The sequence below is a fragment of the Phodopus roborovskii genome, unplaced genomic scaffold, assembly GCF_943737965.1.
Source record: "Phodopus roborovskii unplaced genomic scaffold, PHOROB, whole genome shotgun sequence".
Lineage (NCBI taxonomy): Eukaryota > Metazoa > Chordata > Mammalia > Rodentia > Cricetidae > Phodopus > Phodopus roborovskii.
The window spans coordinates 21,544,787-21,566,498 of record NW_026126563.1 but is presented as its reverse complement, the minus strand read 5'-3'; the positions used below and the strand labels follow the sequence as shown (position 1 = coordinate 21,566,498).

The following is a 21,712-nucleotide window of genomic DNA, read 5'->3' as shown; positions in this document are numbered from 1 at the left end:
CTCTTACAGGCTTGCTCCTCTGGAACACTGGGGAGAACTCTTGCTTTCTGTAGTAATTGGCATATAGATTTTAAGGGAACAGCTATGCAATAATGCCTCTGTGCACACAGTAGGTGATGCATCTGATAGAGTCTGTATTTCCTCTAGTTCTGGGCCACTATCAGAGAATTGCCGCCCATTTTGAGCATTTGTGTTCCCTATGCTGACATGTGCTTTGGTGAGACTGAGCATGGCCAGGGTACCATGGTGAGGCCTAATGTGTGTTCATCACAAAAAGTACTCTTGGGGACCTGGAGAACTCCCCTCCCCCGCACAGACTCATTCACTCAGAAACCTGTATCTGCACATTCTATGCAACCAGACTTGCACATACTTTAAGGACATCTAAGTCTCACTTTAAGACTGGGGTGATGACTCAGTAAAATGTTTGCCTCAAAGTTCAATCCTCAGAACCCACATATTTAAAAGCCAGTGTTATTGTAACCACAGCTCTAGTGGGCACAGGGAGATCCCTTGGGGTTTGCTACCCAGCCAGACCACCCTACCTGGTGAGTCCCAGGCCAGTGAGAACTATGAAGTAAAGAAAGGAGATGATGCCTGAGAAACATATATGGAATTTTTCTCTGGCTTCTTCCTCCCTGTACAAACACTTGTATGTGCACATGCACCCAAATGCATACTCTTGCACTCCCAAATTCCTACACTCTGTAGACACAATATTACCATGTACAAATCACCAATTTAGTGCCAAGACATTTGGAGGCCATGCAGGTGCAGACTCAATGGTATTCAGTTGACAGTGTCTAGTTACTTTCCCATTGCTCTGACAATAACTTAAGAGAAATAGTTTAAAGAATGAAAGACTGTGTTTGGCTTCCAGGTTCAGAAGTTTTAATCCCTGTTTAGTCCCCTTCTGTTGTTTCTGGACTGCAGTGAGGCAGAACACCATGGTGGCAAAGGATGAAGGGAGAAAGGCGATTGCCTCACATCAGCCGGAAAACAGCAACAAATGAAGGTGTCTGGGACATGCCACATCCAGGGAACCCATATCCTCACAACCTGCTCTTTCCACCTAGGTCTCAACTCCTGAAGTTTTCAGCATTACCCAGATGGAGAGTCTTCCACCCATGGTCCTGTTGGAACATTCAGTATCAACACCAGAACAGACTATGTAGTGCCTTATCTTCTATACAGGTCCACAAACTCTTGAAAGCTTAGTGCTTACAACTGAGCCTGAGTTACATTATGCATCAGTGGGGTGGGAATGGGGCTGTGTTGGTGTCTTTTGTTGCTTATGTCATTAACAATGCCTTAAAGCCAGAAGGTTACAAAACATTTAACATGATCTATTTGAGTCTAATTAACAAGTTATATAGCAATACTCCAGTAATTCTGAAGGGCCAAGGAAACCTTCCTCTTGATTCTCAAATTTGTTCAAGTTACTCATGAGGCAGAGTAACTTTGATCTCAATTCCACTACGCGTCAGCTAGACAGATTTGCCCTTCTCCCCTGGAATCCCTGGGGAGTGCTATCATATCTTAATCTTTTTTAAACCATAGATTAGCCTCAGAGTTGGGACCATAGAATCAATTTAGTAAAGGTTTGCAGAAAAGCATCTGAATGAGCAAATAGATAAGAGAAAAGCTAGTAAGGACGTTGGTGTAGAATTTATCAACAAATAGTAGCAACTTCTGGTTTTGGTGTCTTCCAAAGGAATTTTCAGAGATGGGGTGGGGTTTAAAATTGGTATGATGTCCTTTACATGAATATATAAAAACAACAGTTGCTTCCAGCAGAGTGCCAGGAGGGAAGTAAGGAGCAATCTGCAACAAACTTAATAACCACGAATTAAGTGATGGATCATCAGGAAATATCAGAAGAAAAATCAGCAGATAAATGTTTCAGGACAGGAGAGTTTGAATTAGAACTGGGTCAGGAGGTGAAAGCTCCATTACAGTACATACTAATAGAACCTGGTCCCTCTGCCCAGAGAGCCAGATCCAAATATTTGTAATAAGCATCACTGAGAATATGATTGTCACACACATTGCAACACAATTATTTTATAACATCTTCTAAGGCAAGTAGACTTTCTAAATGCATGCATACAATGCCAATGTTTTAATCATAGCCATATCTACTTTGGGTCAAGTTTTCCTTTTGTAATCTCTTTAAATTATGCACAGCTTACATTTTAAAACACACATGTTTTTAGTGAATTGAAGCTTTGCACAGGGTGAGGGTGGCTGGTTGAACTTTCATTGGCCTCAATGATATAAATTCTTTTCTGCATTCAACCATAATCTCAAATTCTAGAGTCTTCAGCTTGGAGTATCCATGAACTAGGTCTTTTTAGTGAGTATGCCATTTCTAATGGAATCATGAGCTATAAATGATGAAAATAAAATATCATAAGAGATGAATTATGCAAAACCAACAAGCTCCTAGTGATTTACAGTGAAGAGCTGCTTCCCAGGAGTTCCCTTTTTCCCCAGCAGCCAGCTTGGTCTATGTCAACAAACTATGTGTGCCAGGTTACAAGGCAAATGTGGACTGAGAACACAGAGCTTAGTGATTTGTCTTTGTTGTTGAATGTCATCAGGTTTTGTGAGGACAACACAGTGAAGTTTGTAAGAGTACTGGCTCATAAAGTGGTGCTTTGCATACAAGAGTCTCCGATCGGGTACCAATCTGTCTGGGTCATAGCTGGGGCACTCCACTTGTAATGTTGCATAAGCTATTGGTTCTTCTGCTGTTATGGTCATAGCAATCCTCAAAACTCCATTGTGTAATGTGGCTGTCAGTTTATGATTCTATATCTCGCATTTGGATAAGGTGTAAGAGGGATGGATTGTCCCTGTGTCTCACTTCTGGATCGTCAGCTGAAAAGTTTAGAGCCTGGGATCTGGATTTCTCTCTAGATATTTCACTCACTGACAGTTGCTGTCAGGCATCTTCACTGACTGACATATGTTCTCCTTCTGTGACTTTGATCCCTAACAAAGTGGTAGTCATTACAAGGCTGGATATCCTGAAAGAAAAGGCCAGAAAAAAGTTGAATGCTTTCTTTTAAGCTAGCAGAAAAGTCACAAAATTATTTCAACTGTATTTAACCAACTGGATAAACCTCAAATTGAACAGTCATAAATGGAACCAATATATGGAATGTATTGGAATATATGAAACCTGTATATGGAATGACAAGTTTTTTGCTTTGTTTTTGTTTGTTTTGTTTAGTTTGGTTGTTTTGTTTTTGTTTTTGTTTTTGTTTTTGCCTTTGTTTATGACAGAGTTTTTCTGTGTTGCCCTTTCCATCCTGGAAGACCAGGTTGTCCTCAAGCTCATAGGAATTCTCCTGCCTCTGCCTCCTAACTGCTGGAACTAAAGGCATGCACCACCACCAGCATATGACAAGATTTTTTTTAAAGCATGTTATTAAAAAAGATATTGTTGTGGCCACTTTCCAAACCTACAAATCCCCCATCTGATATACCGTTGCTTTGACTTTGCTCATCTGTAAAGTGAGAATAATAACATCTCAGACACTAACTCAGAGGACAAATTCAGGACATGCTGCCCTGTGTGGATACTTCATCAGTACAGTTAACCTCACTGAGAGTTAGGTGCTGAACTAATTATAATTCTTAGTAGCCGATTTCTTCTTGTTGTTGTTGCTTTATTTTTAAATTTATTCTCCTCTCATACAATACATCCTGACATCATCCTCACCTCCCTCTAGCCCTCCCAATACCCCTCACCTCAAGATCCACTCCTCCATATCCCTTTATAAAAGAACAGGTCTCCCAGGGGCATCAACTAAACAAAGCATACACCATACAATAAGGCTAGGCAAAACCCTCACATCAAGGTTGGACAAGGATACACAGCAGAAGGAAAAGGGTCCTAAGATTAGACAAAAGAGTCATAGATACCCCCATTCTCACTATTAGGAGTCCCATAAAAACACTAAGGTAACAACTGTAGTGTACATTTAGAGGGTCTAGCACATAACCATACAGGGTCCATGTTTGAGCCTCAGAGGCCCCGAGCCCTGCTTAGTTAATCCTGTGTACTATGTTCTGCTAGTTCTTCTCCTTGGCTACTCCCCTGTCCCTACAGTCCTTCCTTCCTCTCTTGGGCAGGGTTCCCTATGTTTGACTGTGGGTTTCTGCATCTGCTCCCTTCAGTTGCCTGATGAAGCTTCTCAGGTGATGACAGGGCTAGGCATTGATCTATGACTACAGCAGGATATCACGAGGAATCGTTTCACTGACTTTTTATTTATTTATTTATTTATTTATTTATTTATTTATTTGTTTGTTTGTTTGCCAGTCATGTGTGGTACTCCCAGGACTCTAGGCTATCCAGCTTCCAGTTCCTTGCCAACCAGGCAGTGTCCAGCAAGTCTCCCTTTCACAGCATGGGCTTCAGATTCTGATCAGTCATTGGTTGGAAGCTTCCATAGTTGCCTCAGTACATTTTGCATGCAGGACAGATTGTAGGTGGAAGTATTGATGGCCGGGTTGGTGTCCTAGTCTCTCCACTGGAAGCCTTGCCTGGTTACAGAAGATGGCCAGTATCCCACATTACCAGGAGTCTTCACTGGGTTCACTCTCATAGATTCCAGGGAGTTTCCACTGTGCTAGATTTTCTCATTACCCCACAAATACCCACCAATTCCTCTCCCCATATTCCCCCCTTATCCCATCAACCCTATGTCTGATACCTCCTGTTTCTATCCCCACTCACCCCCAGTTCACCTGAAAAATCTATTCTATTTCTCCTTCCCTGGGAATGCCTTCCACCCCCCCCCAATTTAGCACTCCTTGTAACCTAGACTCTCTGGGTCTATGGATTATACAGTGGTTATCCTTTATTTAACAGCTAATATCTAAGTACATAATACCTATGCTTGTCTTTCCGCATTTGTGTTACCTCACTCAGGATGAATTTTCTTTTCAAGTTCCATCCAGTAAACTTCAAATTTCATTGTTATTTTTTTTAACACCTGAGTGACACTCCGTTGTGTAAATACACCATATACCACATTTTTTTTTGGGGGGGGGATGACTAGGGACATCTAAGTTGTTTCCAGTTTCTAGCTATTATGGATAAAGCCTCTATGAACATGGTTAAACAAATGATCTTGTGGTTAGATAAAGTGTCCTTTGGGTAAATACCCAATAATGGTATAACCAGGTCTTGAAGTGGATTGATTAAGAGGAACTGCCATATTGATTCCCAAATTGGCTGAACAAGTTTGCACTCCCACTAGAAATAAAGGAGTGTTCCCCTTGCTCCACATCCTCAGCAGCATGAGCTGTCACTTGTGTTATTGAATTTAGCCATACTGACAGGTGTAACATGGGATCTCAACATAGTTTTAATTTGTATGTTCCTAATGTCTAAGGATGTTGAACACTTCCTTAAGTGTTTCTTATCCATTTGAGATTACTCTTTTGAAAATTTTCTGTTTAGACATAAACTTCATTTTTAAATTAGATCATTTAGTTTGTGGATGTCCAATTTCTTTAGTGCTTTATATATTTTGGCTATTAGCCAATTATCAAATGTGGAATCGGTTAAAAAAATTCTCATATTCTGTCCTACTGATGGTTTCTTTTACCTTGCAGAAGCTTTACATTTTCATGAGGTCCCATTTGTTGTTGGTCTTAGTGCCTATGTTATTGGTGTTCTAGTCAAGAAACTGTCTCCTGTGCCAATACATTCGAGGCTACTTCCACTTTCTCTTCTATAAGGTAGAAGCGTAACTGGCTTTATGTTGAGGCCTTTGATTCATCTGGACTTCAGTTTGTGTAGGGTGGTAAATATTCAATTGTACAACCTGCCTATTTTTATGCCAATACAAATGTCATTTTTATTACTATAGTTCTGTGGCACAACTTGAAATCAGAGATAGTAATACCTCCAGAGGTCCTTTTATTGCACAGAACTGTTTTAACTATCCTGAAGTTTTCGTTTTCCCAGATAAAGAAGGGCATTGCCATTTCAAGCTCTGTAAAGAACTGTGTTGGAATTTTGATGGATCAGGATTGAGTTGAATCTGTAGACTGATTTTGATGGGATGCCTTTTGTGGCTATGTTAATCCTACTGATCCCTGGGTATGGGAGACCTTTCCATCTTCTATTTTTTTATTCAAAGTCTTGAAGTTTCTATCTTACAGGTCTTTTATTTGCTTGGTTAGAGTTACACCATGATACTTTGTATTATTTGCTTCTATTTTAAAGGTTATTTTCCCCTGTTGTTTTTTTAAAGATAATTTAGTATCCAGTCACTTCATGGTGTTTATTAGCTGTAGGAATTTTCTGATAAAGTTTCTGGGGTTGCTGATGTAAACTATCATATCACCTACAGATATGATACATTGACTTCTTCATTTCCAATGTGTGTCCTCTTGATCTCCTTTAGTTGTCTTATTGTTCTAGCTAGAACTTCAAGTATAATATTGAATAGATAGGGAGCCAGTGGACAGCTTTGTCTTGTTTATGATTTTAGTGGACTTGCTTTGAATTTCTCTGCACTCATTTGATATTTGCTATAAACTTATAGTAAATTATTTTATTGTATCTAATTACACTCCTTGTATGCCTAATATACCCAAGACTTTTATCATGAAGGGGTGCTAGAGTTTGTCAAAGAATTCCTTTGGTATCTCATGAGATGATCATGTGGTTTAGTTCTACAATCCCTGCATCTCTAGAATGATGGTGGATGATCTTAGAATAGTTTTGTTTGTTTGTTTGTTGGTTTTTTAGTAATTTATTATTTTTGCATCTGTGGAAATAAGGACAATTGTTCTGTGACTCTCTATTTTTTGTCAAATCTTACTGTGGTTTGAATATCAGGTTGATTGTGATCTCAAAATGAATTCGGCAATGTTGTTCTGTTTCTGTTTTGTGAAATCAATTGAGGACTGTTGGCATTAACTCTTCTTTGAAAGTCTGCTAGAATTGTGAGCTAAAAACTTCTGGTTCTGTGCTTTTGAAGGTTTAGTGTCTTTTGATGACTTCTCCTATTTTCCTGGAGGTCATATGTCTATTTAAATTGTTTATTTGATCTTGCATTAAATTTGGTAAGGTGTATCTATTGAAAAGTATCCATTTCTTTTAGAGGGTCTAATTTTGTGGAGCACAGGTTTTTAAAATATGACCTCATGATTCTTTGGATTTCCTTAGTGTATGTTGTTATATCCCCCCCCCTTTGCTTCTGATTTTGTTAATTTGACTTTACCTTGGAATACCCTTGTTTTCTCCACCTATCATTAATTTGAAGCTTTTCTGGGTATAATAACCTGGGTTGACCTCTGTGGTCTCTTAGAGTCCTGGATATCTGTCCAGGCCCTTCTGGCTTTTAACATCTCCATTGCAAAGTCTGGTGTAATTCACACTTTTTCCCTTGCAGCTTTTAGTATCCTTTCCTTGTTGTTGTTCTGTGTGCCTATTGTTTTGGTTATTATGTGGCAAGGGGACTTTCTTTATAAGTTCAGTCTATTTGCTGTTCAGTAGGCTTCTTGTACTTTTATATGCATCTTCTTCTCTAGGTTAGGAAAAATTTTTGTAAGATTTGGTTGAAACCATTTCCTGGGCCTTTGAACTGGGGATCTTCTCTTTCTTCTCATCCTAACATACTTAGCTTTGGTCTTTTCATAGTGTCTCAGAATTCTTGGATGGTTTGTGTTATGAACCTCTTGGATTTAACATTTTCTTTGACTAATGTATCTAGTTTTTTCTACCATATTTTCAGTGCCTGAGGTTCTTTCTTCTATCTCTTGCATTCTGCTGATAAATCCTCTCTCTCTAGTTTCTGCTAACTAACCATTTATTTCCATCATTTCCTTAATTTGTGCTTTCTTTTTTATTGTTTCTATTTCCATTGTCAGGTCTTAAACGGTTTTACTCAGGCTGTTGTTGCCTGTGTTCCTAAGCTGGTGTCTAGGCATCTGGATTTGAGGTCTAGCTGCTGATTTCTAAGTTTGTCTTTTATGGATGGGTGTTTTGTTCTTTGGCTCCTTGTTTCTGTTTCCTCTCTGGCCTTCTGGCCTGTACAGTCTCTTGTTGATCAGTGGGTGTCTACCCAAGTTGGGGGCTGGGACACTGGAATTGTGGGGACCAATGTGGTTTCTAGTCCAGCAGGGCACCTCCTCCTGAGGGATGAAACAAGATGACGAGGACAGGAGGAGGATTGGAGATATGGTGGTAGGTCACAAAGTGTTTAGGGGTGGTCTAGAGGTGGTCAACCTAAGTGGAACTCTAGTGGCTAGTATGTAGTTGAATGAGGGTTCTCTGTCAGGGTTGGGGGCTGAGACACAGCAAGGAGGAGCACCTAGAGTCCATGGGCTGGTGGCCTACCAGAACTTCCAGCAGCTAGCTTTCCCTCAGGTCCAGCAGGGAATCTGCCTGTGTTTGCCTACCTGTTCTTCTGACTACTGGTGTGGATTGAACTTGAACAGGGTATGGCTGCTGGAGTTGGAGGATGGGAGACAGCAATAGGAGGTGGAGATCAGGAGGGAAGTGATGGTGGCAGATTAGGTGTGTGGGAACTGAACCAAGGGAGTAGGATAGTTCCAGGGTGGGTTGGCCTACCTGCTCTTTTGGCTGTCCTGGCTTACACTGGAGCCAGAGGTTTTTACCTCAGCTTAGGGCAAGGACAAGGCAATGAGGGTATGGGGTTAGGAGGGAGGTATTGTGGAAGATTGTGTCTTTGGCAACTGAGGGAGTGGGGATTCCACAGGCAGGCTGCCTGCCCGCTCTTCTGGGTGGCTTGTTCTGTACTCGAGCAAGATTTCTTATTTTCTTATTGTATTGTAGATCTGGATAAAGTTTTAGCATGCTAGGCAGTGTCCTTTATCATTAAAGTGACATTATTTATTGTCTGTGGAGCTCATTAATTAACACTCGTGTTAAGCTATTTCCAGCTTTGTATATAACTATAATGAGAAACAAAACGAACCTCAAGTTTGGTCCAGGAAGTCCCCAATTCTGTTTGAATGCCCTATACCCACTTACTGCATGAGAAAGCGATGAAAAAAAAAAAAGGAAATAGTGAGAAAACTAAATTAAAAAATGAAGAAAAATTCAAATATGAAAGTCAATGTTTTAAGAGTAAGGAAAATGTGGGAGAAAAATAAGCAAATACTATTTAGATAATTTGGTGTCTTGATTTTTGTCTTCTTTTTACAAGATACCAGTGGTTGGAGGAGGAAAGCATTTTTCTTTAGAAATACTTTGAGCATCAGAGGCTTAGCATGTAACTACCACCCAATAAAAGCTATATATAACTTCAACAGTTTTGAAAACTCCAAAGCTCCAAAGGCCATCAGCTAAATATAGACAGCTACACCAGGCAATGTACATATCCCTGGAAAAGTCCTCAGTGTAGAATCTTATTGTGCATTTTCCTTATGTACTGAATAATTTCACTTGCTTGTAGCATAGTATAAAATGTTAGAATTCAATTTCTTACATTATAATAGCCTATTGTAATATCAAAAAGGTTGTCACATAGCAGCTGGGAAATAAAATCGGTAGTTCTAATATGGAAAGTATATGCAACTCCTAAATGGTATATGTTAATTCTTCATTGGCTACCACCCATTCATCCATCTAATCATTCATTTGCTCATCCTTTCTTTCTTTCTTCCCATATATATCCATTTATTCATTTACCCATTCATCCATCAATTCATTCATCCATTCATTTAGTCATCTATTTACTCATTTTCATTGTCTGCCCATTCATTTGTCTATTCATCTATTTGTCATGCACATATATTAGTCATTCTGAGAAATATATCCTTGAGCTGAACAAGTTAATAGACTCAGCACTCATAGATCTTAAAACTTAGCTACTGTTCAGTCCTTATTAATATATTTAATTTCCTAACAGAATACTGAAGAAAATTGTTGTATCTCCTAATCAAAGATTAACAGTGAATTTAGATATCATATCATGTTAAATGTTTACATATTAAATCATGGAAACCATTAGCAGGTGTTCATGAGTCTTTTCTTTATCCAGTTACTCTCCAATATTCATTATTTCAATCAACCTCAATAATGAGAACCAAATAAATGACAATAAGTACCATATTGAGAAATGTTCTTTTGGATAAGTTTAATATATATGCAAATCAAAAGTATAAAATGTCTGGAATACTATAGTCTAATTATATACTTACGTAATTTGTTAACAAATATTATAATACTACAAAATCCTTGAGGCATACTATCAAGTCTGAGTAACTAAATAAAAAAAGTCTTGACTAAATAACTGAATGAGAAAATAAATGGATTAAATAATGAATGAATTAATATTGTGAGCCAATGTTCCACTCACAAAGTTTCATACCAAGATTGTCCTCTGACCTACACGAACAGTCAATTGCACACATGTAACTGACTGCACATGTACAAACAATCATAACACTTCAAAGAAAATTTTGTAAATGCTTTCATTTTAATGAATCATACAAGAAAATAAACAATCAAAAATATTAAAAACAAAAAACTCAAAATGATCCTTATCTTGACATCAGAAGGACATTAATCAGGATTTCAACCCAACTGAGAGTTAGATTTTAATGTATGTTTAGGTATCCAAAAGTATGACAGCTATCACTTAAAAAGTTGAGTACACCAAATGAAAATATTCACAAACTTTGTCCTCAAAAATATATTTCTATTTGAACTTAGGTAGGTTTGAAAGATACAACTTCATAATATTTTGAATAATTGTCCCAGAATTAGGACAAGGGCATTTGAAATGACTCTCAGCTCATCATTTTGGCTTCCTAAAGATCACCTGTGACAGTGTTCATCAGTCAGGACCAATAGGGAGACCAAGTCTTCATGAAAAATATGTCTGTTGTCCTTCATAAATCTTTACTGTATAAGTATAGAAATATTTGTATAGACAATTTTCTGCTGAATTACATTTCCTATTCATATTCTCATACTATGTGTGATTTCTAACAACAAACCAAAGCTTGATGGGATAGTACCATTCACACAGGAGTCTTTTAATTACTTAGCAAAAGTTATTTTTATAACTAGCAGTTTAATCATTATAGTAAGTCTCTTTATCAGCAAGGTGAAATATTTATTAAGGTGTTTTAGGAAAGAATGGATTCGCACCAAAGAGATGATTAGTTTTGAAAATATAGAAGTCTTTTAAGAAATTACAGTTTTTGAAGTTTATAGAGCAAACTTCTTTTAGTTTTTATTACAGTTTACTTATTTTCTGTAGGTGTGTGTGTGTGTGTGTGTGTGTGTGTGTGTGTGTGTGTGTGTAGGTCAGAAGACAACTACAGGTGTGGCTCCTCTGGAGCCATCTATCTGTTTCTTTTTTTCTAAATGCATTTTTAATTTTTTTATTTAATTAACCTTTTCATTTACTCAGAACACCAACCACAGTTTCCCCCTCCCTCCTCTCCTCTTATTCCCCATCCACACTTCCTCTGTCTCAGTTCAGAGCTCCTCCCCCTGTATCAAGACAAAAGTAATCCAGCATGGGGCACAGGTTCCTAAAAGCCATCTAAGTCTCAGAGACAGGTCATGATCTCATGGCTAGGAGCCCCACAAACAAACAAAGCTACACAACTGTCACACACATGCAGAGGGCCTAGGTTAGTCCCAGGAAGACTCCCTAATTGTTGGTTCAGAGTCCATGAGTTCCCAGGAGTGCAGGTGAGCTGCCCTATGGGAAATAGAATCTCTTACTGGGGCTGGGACTCCCTGCTGATCAGTCTAAACTATAAGCCCCAAGACCCTCCTTTCTCTGCCTCCTCCGTGCTGGGATTGTAACTCATCACTACCAAGCCTGGCTTTTAACCTGCATTCCCAGGATGAAACATGTGTCCTCCTGTTGGTGTGGCAAATCCTTTTCAAGCCAGGCTCTCAATGATCCTCTTGCCTCCCATTTTATTAGTGTTTTCTCTCTGAGTGTCAATACCCAAATTCAATAGACAGAAGTTCTACCCGTGTGGGCACAGGGCTGACAGAAGTCCATCCAAGGGTCAGACAAAAGGCAGGCACACTCAGACAAATCACACAATCACACATCACTGTTTATAAGTGAAGAAAGAAACCCAAATCCCTGCAACCCCAAGAAAATAGCATAAACAAGGAGCATAATTTTTAAAATTACTTTGTTTTTCTTTTTCTATATTATGTGTCAGAATATTTCGAGTATTTAAAAATATGAAAGTTTCTACAGTTTTGAATGATTTTAAATATATATATATATATATTATATATATACACATTCATACATTTTGTTCTTCTAGAAACTTCAAGAAGAGACACTAGCAGAAAACCTGCGTTTAGCTAAAGAGTATCAAAGCATGCAGATGATTTTCTTAAAGGAGAAGGATGCCTACTTCAATGGATATGACAGACTGCTGTCACTCAGTTCCTCCCTTTGTGACAAGAAAAAGGTATTGCTGCTTTATTTTTCTTTTTGAAAATATTAAATATCTTAAGTGAGTCCTCCAAAGAGTTAATGTAATAAGTGTGTGGTCTTAAATAGGAGACTAGTTATACCACAAAAAAAAAAAAAAAAAAAAAGGTATGGTTTCTTCTCCTTAAGATTTATTGCATATTTATGTAATTTAGTAATAGCTACATGAAATTACATAATTAAATAATATTGATGTTAGGAATTGAATTTTAAAAGATATTTAAGACCTAAAAATTCTTAGTTTGTGATCTGTTTAGTAATTTTTTTGCATTTAGTTGTTATGATCATATATCATAATTATTTTCTTATTTTATAGGTATACATATGATATTATGTACTTACTTTTTTAATTATAACACTACATGACATTGCTTGATGGAACTCTATAAACTTCTTTTTGATATATATACCCCAAATTTGGGTTTTGGGGTTTTTAATTTTTTGCTCAGTGTGAAGATCCTTTAGACATTTGCAGTTACAGCTATCTATCTATCTATCTATCTATCTATCTATCTATCTATCTATCTGTCACCTCTCTCTCTCATTACTGGAAATGGCAGCAAATTGTACATCTATTTCTAAAGCCCTCTGTTGTGGTAAAAGGAAAGCATACATAAATCAAAAAGAAAATGAGATCTCCCATGAGACAGAAAGGGGGCGAAGAACTGTATTATAGGGGAGTCACAATATATAGCCATGTTCCATATATTCCTCAGGCATTTAGACACAATAATAGGTTGTTTTCCCTATGAACCTTTTGCTTCTGGGTTCAATTTTCAAGAATTAAAAGAATGGTATTATTATTTAACAACTGAGCTAGCCAGAAGGACCAGAGTTAATGAGTCTTTTCTCATATTGGCATTGCCCATGTGGGTGTGCTATGAGTTGCAATTTAGAAGGCCAGTTCTATGCTCAGCACTCTTGTGGAATGCTTAGGGAGACACAAGCCTGGGTATAGAGTATGTTCCATCATACAGTATTGCAATGATCCCCTGTAAGTTATTTACTCTTTTGAATCTCAGTTTTCTCAACTAAAAATTAAAACTCCTTGCACAAGATAATAAAACAGAAGAGAAATCATAAAAGTCATTTTTAAAACAAAAGGAAGCTATGTGGCTGTAATTATTGTATTCACCTGTGTGCTACTTGTGTATGTTCCTGTTTCTCATATATCAATCAGATGATTATTACTGAGACAAAAGATACTATCGTGAAGGACTTCTTTTGAAGTACATTCGTTGGAGGGATGTTTGAAGGACATCTTCTGGAGGACTTTTGTCTGATTTTTTGAGTTTCTGTTGCTGGGAAGAGATACCATAACCAGGGAAACTCTTAAAAACATTTTATTGGGGTTGGCTTACAGTTTGAGAGGTTTATTCTATTGTTGTCATGGAGGAAAGCATGGTTGTGTGCAGGCAGACACACTGAGAGTTCTGCATCTTGATCCACAAGCATCAGAAAGTGAACCATACCCCACTCTAGACTTAGCTTAAGCATTTCAAATCCAAAAATCCTGCTACTACAGTGACACAATTCCTCCTCCAAGGCCACACTGACTTCAACATCCCAATAGTACCTCTCCTTATGGACCAAGCATTCAAACACGTGAGTCTATTGAGACCAAGCCTATTCAAACTACCACCATCTCTTTAGACTAATGTTCTTTAGAAGGACCTCTTTAGAAAGTACCCTTTTTTTTAATTTAAAAAAAACAAACAAAAGACTTTAATTGTAAATTCTACTATTAAATATATTTATGGTAAATAAGTACAGGAGTAATTAGTTGTTCAACATCAATAGTCATGAGTAAAACCTGGAAGAAACAGTCAAGATGAGCTAGAAGTAAAACTGCTGCCACACTCTACTCTTATAACTCCTACCATGGCTCTCCACTTTTGGTGTGTGTGTGTGTGTGTGTGTGTGTGTGTGTGTGTGTGTGTGTGTGTGTGTTTTCACTTTATCATTATTTTTGCTTTGTTTCCCTCACCTTGTATTTCTCCATTTGTTTCTTTTCTTTTATTAAAAATAGATTCTTCTCTCATACAATACATTTAATACACTTCAAGTGCAGTTTCCTTTCCTTTCACTCTTTCCAGCTACCCAAGCCCACCCTGCACATCTCCTGTTTCCCCAGGATATACTTCCCTTCCATTTCCTCAACAAAAAAGAACAGGTCTGCAAAGAACAACAGACAAATAGGATAAAAGAACATACAGAAAAGCAAGGTAGACGCCTTTGTATTGAGGATGAACAAAGCAACTCAGTAGGAAGAGAAAGGTTCCAAGAACAGGCAAATTAGTCATCTTAGCCAAATGGCAGGTATAGCATAGAATCTGAAAGTAGTTTTGATTTGCATATTCCTGATGGCTAAGGATATTGAATGTTTCTGTGTTTCTCGTCCATCTTTTTCCATTCTGTAGACTGCAGCTTTGTTTTATTGACAGTGTCCTTTGTCTTACAGAAGCTTTTCGGTTTCATGAAGTCCCATTTGTTAATTGTAGATCTCAGTGCCTGTGCTATCGGTGTTCTGGTCGGGTATTTGTCCCCTGTGTGATGAGTTCAAGGCTATTCCCCACTTTGCTTCTATCAGAATCAGTGTAACTAGTTTTATGTTGAGGTTTGTGATGTTCTCTAGAAGGGGATTCTTTAGAACATCTTTAGAAGATGCTCTTCAGAAGACTGCTCTTTAGAACTCCCTTCAAGGGTTCTGTTTAGAAGGATGTGCCTTTACAGGTTTATTAAATTACTAGCTGATGGTAGCAGATAAGAAGATAAGTGGGTTTGGAAAAGATTTGAAAACACAACCATCTGACCATATCTTTAGTGTTCTTAAAACATAATTCAAGATTAGAAGTATCTCTCTGTTTAGATAGAGTATTTATCAATCATTTTTGCATTGCTATTTAGGTCAAGTATGTTAGGTGTATTGCTAGGCCCTGGGAAGAAGGAGACAATAGTTAATATGTTTTGTCTTTCCTTAATCAAGGGGCAAACAAACAAAAAAAAGCGTGGACACTTAGACAGTGACAGATGACAGAGTTAGCATTAGTATGCTGGCTAGTTTTATGCCAAGTTGACACAAGCTGGAGTAATTTTGGCAGAGGAAAACCTCAACTGTAAAAATGTCTCTATCCGATTGACCCGTGGCAATCCTGTGGTGCATTTTGGATGGTACCAGCCTGATATGGGGTGTCCTTCTGTATATATGTTTCTCTTATTGGTTGATGGATAAAACACTGTTTGTCCAATGGAGACAGGAAGATAGGAAGAACTAGGAGATGAGGAGAATTCTGGTAAAGTTAGGCAAAGAGGCTCTGGGAAAGAAGACTTTATGTAGACCATAAAGGAGTAACAGATCCAAGCATTCTCTGGTAAGCCAAGACCATGTGGGAATACAGAGATTAATGGAAATGGGTCAATCATTAAGACAAAGATAACCAATAAGAAAACCTAGCCATCGGCCAACATGTTAATAATTAATTTAGCGTCTGTGTGTTTATTTAGGACAACATGGCAGCAGGACCTGGTGGGACAAGAAAACATCAGCAACAATACCCCTGGAATTGTTGATGGTCCTGAGTGCTATAAGAAAGTAGGCTAAGCAAACCATGAGGCTAGAACCAGAAATCAGTACTCTTCATGGCCTTTGCTTCAATTCCTGCCTCCGGGTTCCTTCCTTGCTTGAGTTCTTGCCCTGACTTCCCTTGATGATGGACCTTAACTCTAAGAAGCAATGAACACATTTCTCCCCATGTTGCTTTATTTCATGATGTTTTATCACAGCAACAGAACCCAAAGAGACGTAGCATCCTGTTTTTATACTAAGAGCATCCTCTCATCTCTTTGATCAAATTGAAGCAACTCTTCATACAGGATACAAGGAGGCAGAGTTTGTTAAGAACAGGCAGGCAGGGCCCACTGTTGGGCATTGGCTTCCATTTGTGATCCCTCAAATGAATCACTTTCAGCACACCTGTTTCAGGAAACTTTCAAGATTTATTTGTACTTTCAGCCATTTTTCATTCCCATCCTTCAGCAATGGAGGTCATTAAGTGCAGGCTGCCCTTGTCAGTGTCATGTAGGATCAATTTGCTGCGATGGACAGAGAAGCCATATTGATGCTGTTAATCTGTCAGTGAGAAATCGTATGTCATTAGTGTCTAATGTGCCACACACAGGATGGAATTTGGCTATCAGAAATAACACAACCCTTTAATATTTTAGTCCATTTCTTTGCTATCACAGCCTTTCCAATGTATATGAGGTTTAGTCCTCTACTTGGTCTAGTTTGAGGTACAGGAAAGCAATAGTAATCCTATGAATTTTGTGTAACCTTTTTCTGTTTTCTAATGGATTTCCTTCACTCTGAGACTGAATTGCTTTTGTCATGATAAACAATTATATTTTAATAATTATGATTCTTAAGGGATATTATTTTCTCTACGAAGATTGCATATTTTTATTCTTCTTTATACTTGTAGACCAAACATAGAAAAGCCTGATAGAAGAGTAAATCAAATTAAAGATAATGTTCCCTTCTTTATCATAATTTTGCACAGAGACATTTCAAATGTTAGAACACTATAGCATTACTCTCGGTGGTGATATTATATCTGTTTATTTGGATATGTGTCTTGATACCCCAGGGCTTTTCAAATTTTCAGTGATGGGTCTTTCCCCTTTAAACCTCAGAAAGAGGCAAAAGCAATTATGCAAAATTCTTATTTGCCCCATTCATGGGTAACGAAAGAATCACATCCAATATAAAACTTCTCAGATGTCAAAATTAAAGCTAACACTAGAAATAAATTAAGAAAAATAAATCTGAAACAAACAAACAAAAAAACCCAGGTTTTTGTTTCCATGTGAAACTCTATTTTCATCAATTTCCTAGGTAGATTTCAGGTGCATTTTTGTTCTTTCTCTTTAAAACTGCTTTAATATTTCCAGGAAACTATAACATTTGTTTCAAGTGGCATCTGGAATTTCTTAGTACACAAAGAAAGGTAAGTTAAACTGTCATGCAGACAGGGCTGTCATCTGTGGCTGACATCAAGATTGCTTCCAAAAATAGTTTAAAAATATTTTTAATTCTTTCAGAATCCATTCATAAAGTTTAACCCTTTTCCATAGAAAATCCCAATATTTGTAAATGAAGTAAATAAAAGCTAGCACTTAAAAGGCACCTCTGGGAAACACTTTCCATATGTGTATGTATGTATGTACACTGTATATACATAGATATGAATATGCACGTAATATGTATGTATATGTATGTATGCATAAGTATGTATATGTGTGTGCATGCCTTCTGTATGCATACATACATATATGTGTATGTGGAGGGCAGTGAGACTATGTAATATGCATTTGGTGAGCATTATCTTTTTAGTGCCCCCTAATCCTAGGTTCTTTTCCACTATCGTTGTCACCATGACCTATGTAAGACACAGAACTGAAGCTGTCTCTCCTAAGGTCAAGAATGTAGAGAGAGATGGACTGAGATACAGTTCCAGTCTGTTCACCATCCAATCTACTTCACAACCACAATGGTAGAACAGCTTCCTTACTATTGCATAACAATACTGTGTACATCTCATCATAAACCATACAAAGGCCACGTAAATCCCTAGTCTGTGTAACGCAGCTGAAAGGTTTATTGATCACTAATTATTGCTAAGGTTTTGTCTGCTTGATTCTCCTTTTTCAATTGCCACTTTTAGGACAGGGGGACGCCTATTTCATTAGAAATTATTTAATTTCCATAGGACTGAGCTTCAGCTTCATAATTACATTTCTTAATTTTACCAACTAGGAGCATCCTTAGGAAATTTCCATTTCCTTACAAAATAATTTTACAGATGAGGCATTGTTGTAGAATATCACTTTAAGATGTGTTGCATTTGTTTATGTTGTAGAATATTTGTTTAATGATGCAAAGATGTGCTTCATTCCTTTGTGTTGCATTGGTTAACTCTGTGGAGCTGTGTTACTTTGTCTGTCTAAAACATCTGAATAAATTATTAAGAGATGAACAGCCAATAGCAAGGCAGGAGAAAGGATAGGCAGGGCTGGCAGGCAAGGAGAATATATAATAGGAGAAATCTAGGAGTAAGGAGATGTAGGAGTGAGAGAAGGAGGAGGACCCCAGGGGCCAGCCACCCAGCTACACAGCCAGACATGTCAAAGAAGGAAAGAAAAGACATACAGAAATGGAAAAGTTAAAAGCCCAGAGGTAAAATGTAACAATTAAGAAAAATTGACTAGAAATAAGCCAAGTTAAGACCAGGCATTCACAAGACAGTAACAAGCCTTTGTGTATTTATCTGGGAGCTAGTTGGTGAGTCCCCAAAAGAAACAAAAAGTAAGAGGGGGAAAAAAAAACAACATTTTGGCACCCAACATGAGGCAAGAGAAAACAAAACAAAACAGGAAGGGGGCAGGGTAAGAAATAAAGAATGGTTAGGGTGCAGTTGTAACTTGGTTTGAATGTTATATCTAGTAAATGGTAGATAGCAATATGCTAGGATATAGTTTGTTTAATGAGCATTGCCATCCTGGAAGTCTTTAGATAAAGCATCACTTTGAAGTGATATGGACATAAAGAGCTGAATGTGAGATCAGTGAAAACAGTCTCTGAGGTACAGAATACAAACAGCATTCATCAGTCAACCATCATACTGACAAAGACATATTAGATGCCTCAGAACAACCCACCTCATCTCTGCTTCCTTGATGAAGCCTTGCTGAACCCCTCTCAACTGCAGTAGACTCTGAGTTCTTCAGCTGCCTTTCTTCACCCCACTGAGGAAAAATGCCAAAGTTTTGCTACTTATCTGCATTGCCAGATTTTTATTAAGCAGATCTCATTGCATCCACTATAGATTTCACTACTTTCTTCTGTCTTTTAATAATTGTTATATACATTTTTTATGTAATGCCCTCTCCTCATGAATATTAAAGTTGCTTTGCCAAGTGCTTTCTAGGTGCTTATTTAACTAAAGATAGAGATTCATTTCTTCCAAAGAAAAATTGTAACACTTTCAATAGTGACAGGTGTAGCCAGTTGGTTTCTGCTCTTTCTTACATATACCTTTTACATTATCCAAACCTCACAGAGAAACACAGAGAGCTTAGAGTCAATGTTTACAACAGTCACAAATTTTACACTCATGAAACTCTGTTAAAATATATCCTTAACAAGGAAGAAAGAGACATCACCCATGGTGTCCATGGAGCCCTGGATGGATGATAATGAATACATACATTTGTAATTTTGAGAATTTACTACTGCAAACTGTGTTGTGGCCTTCATTTGCATACTCCAATGCATTCTTGTATGTGTACACATAAACACACCTAAAAATTTTTAGTGAAATTTTTAAAAGTTACCTTCCAATAAGTAAAATGTTCATTGTATACATCTTCAGTGAGAGATGGGATTTCAACTCAGTTTTAGCTAGCACAATCTACAGTTACCCTTGTGATAATCTCTCCCCACATCTATAGAGCCCTATCCTACAATCATTTGTTAAAAATACATAGCATCATGGAAAATGAGTGCCATGTGCTACACATTTTTTGAGACAGGGTTTCTCCTTGTAGCCCTAACATTTCTAGGACTAGCTCTGTAGACCAGAGTGGGCTCAGACTCACAGAGATACACCTGTCTCTGCCTCCAGAGTGCTAGGACTAAAAGCATACACCACCACTGCCTAACTGCTAAACATTTTTAAATGTACTATTCTTTCAACAAAGCTTAATATCACAAATATGTAGATACACACATAAATGAAAACACTCAAAGCTGGTATCAAAGTCATTATTTGAGTACTGATGTGAGGTAATCAATACCAGGCTAATGAAATCATTAGGAGAAGAAACTTGATTACCTTGTATAAGAAAAAATTCATGAAATAAAAAAACAGTGAAAAATTGTCACTTCTGGCAAGTAAAATTGGCTTAAAGACAACAAGTTAGTACATTGACATAAACATTAATTATTAGATATAAAAAACGTGATTATCAAGAGATTTAGTCAATGTTCTGGATCCTCTGGCCATGAGGTCTAAATTCTCTTTCAGTTAACTTAATTTGTCAGCATGTTCACATATGATTTCAAGTGTAAGCATATCCAGTGTGCAGTTCACCAGACCACTGCAGGATAATTATTTTTTAAGTACCTGAGTTATTGTGTTTGGTTGTTGTCTCTTGGAGGCCTGCTCTTTTCTGAAAGGAAACTGAGGAGGGGTGGGTCTGGGGGAGAGGAGAAGTAGGGGAGAGCTGGGAGGAGTAGAAGGAGGAAAAACTGTGGTCAGAATGTATTATGTGAGAGAAGAATCTATTTTCAAGGTTTTAAAAAAATAAGATTTGTACTCCATGAGCATCCCTCATAAGACAGCCCCACTGTAACTTTAATTTAATCCACTGAATAAAATTTTAACCTGTCTCTGAGTTTCCAAAAAAAATGTGTTTTACATAAATAATGGAGTATTTAGTTATCAAAGTTCCATGTTTCTCATTATAAGCATCTCCCATTAAAGAAAAAGCTACTTTTATTTTTTATAAGGTCTAAAGCTCATCTGATATGCATTAGTTAATAAATGATATTTTTGGTGCTTTTAAGCAGATTCTGCATAAGTTAATCTTATATTAAATATGCAGGCAATCCAATTGTATGGTTTTACCATTTAAATGGGTTGATAGTTCTGATCAAATATTATATTCAGTGATATTAGAAATATTTTTCTTTTTCAGCTGAAGGATTTCTGTCACAGATTTCCTATCAGAGTGATATTAAATATCTAATTTATTATTTCCAAAATCATGCACTAACCCTTCAGAGTAAACACTAATTTAAATAAAGATGATAGATGGATGGATAGATGGATAGGTGACAGATAAATGGATGATAGGTAGATAGATAGATTATAGATAGGTATATAACAGGTAGAGAGGATAGATAGATAGATGACACATAGTTGATATATGATAGATAATCAGATAAAATGATAGCTATTACCTAACAGTTTATTTAATTAAATTAAATGTAGTAATATAGTAGATACAGCTTTTAGAATTTTTAAATTATACGAGATATAAAATGACCTTTAGATTTTTTTCATCCAATCCTGGATTCCATAATTCTTGTGGACTTTCAAAGAAATATTTTTATTTAAAGGCACACATACTATTCTCACAGGAATCTGGGGGTAAAGGAAAACAAAACCAGC

At 37.3% G+C, this 21,712-nt stretch overlaps 1 protein-coding gene across 1 annotated transcript in view; it reads left to right on the top strand.

The window, feature by feature from the left end:
- The window catches only part of Ccdc178 (coiled-coil domain containing 178), a 284,918-nt gene that overhangs the window by 168,038 nt on the left and 95,168 nt on the right, over window positions 1–21,712 (top strand). Inside the window, exon 19 of the mRNA XM_051202056.1 lies at window positions 12,307–12,456. Within this exon, the coding sequence (XP_051058013.1) occupies window positions 12,307–12,456 (150 nt within the window). The remainder of the gene's footprint in view (window positions 1–12,306; window positions 12,457–21,712) is intronic.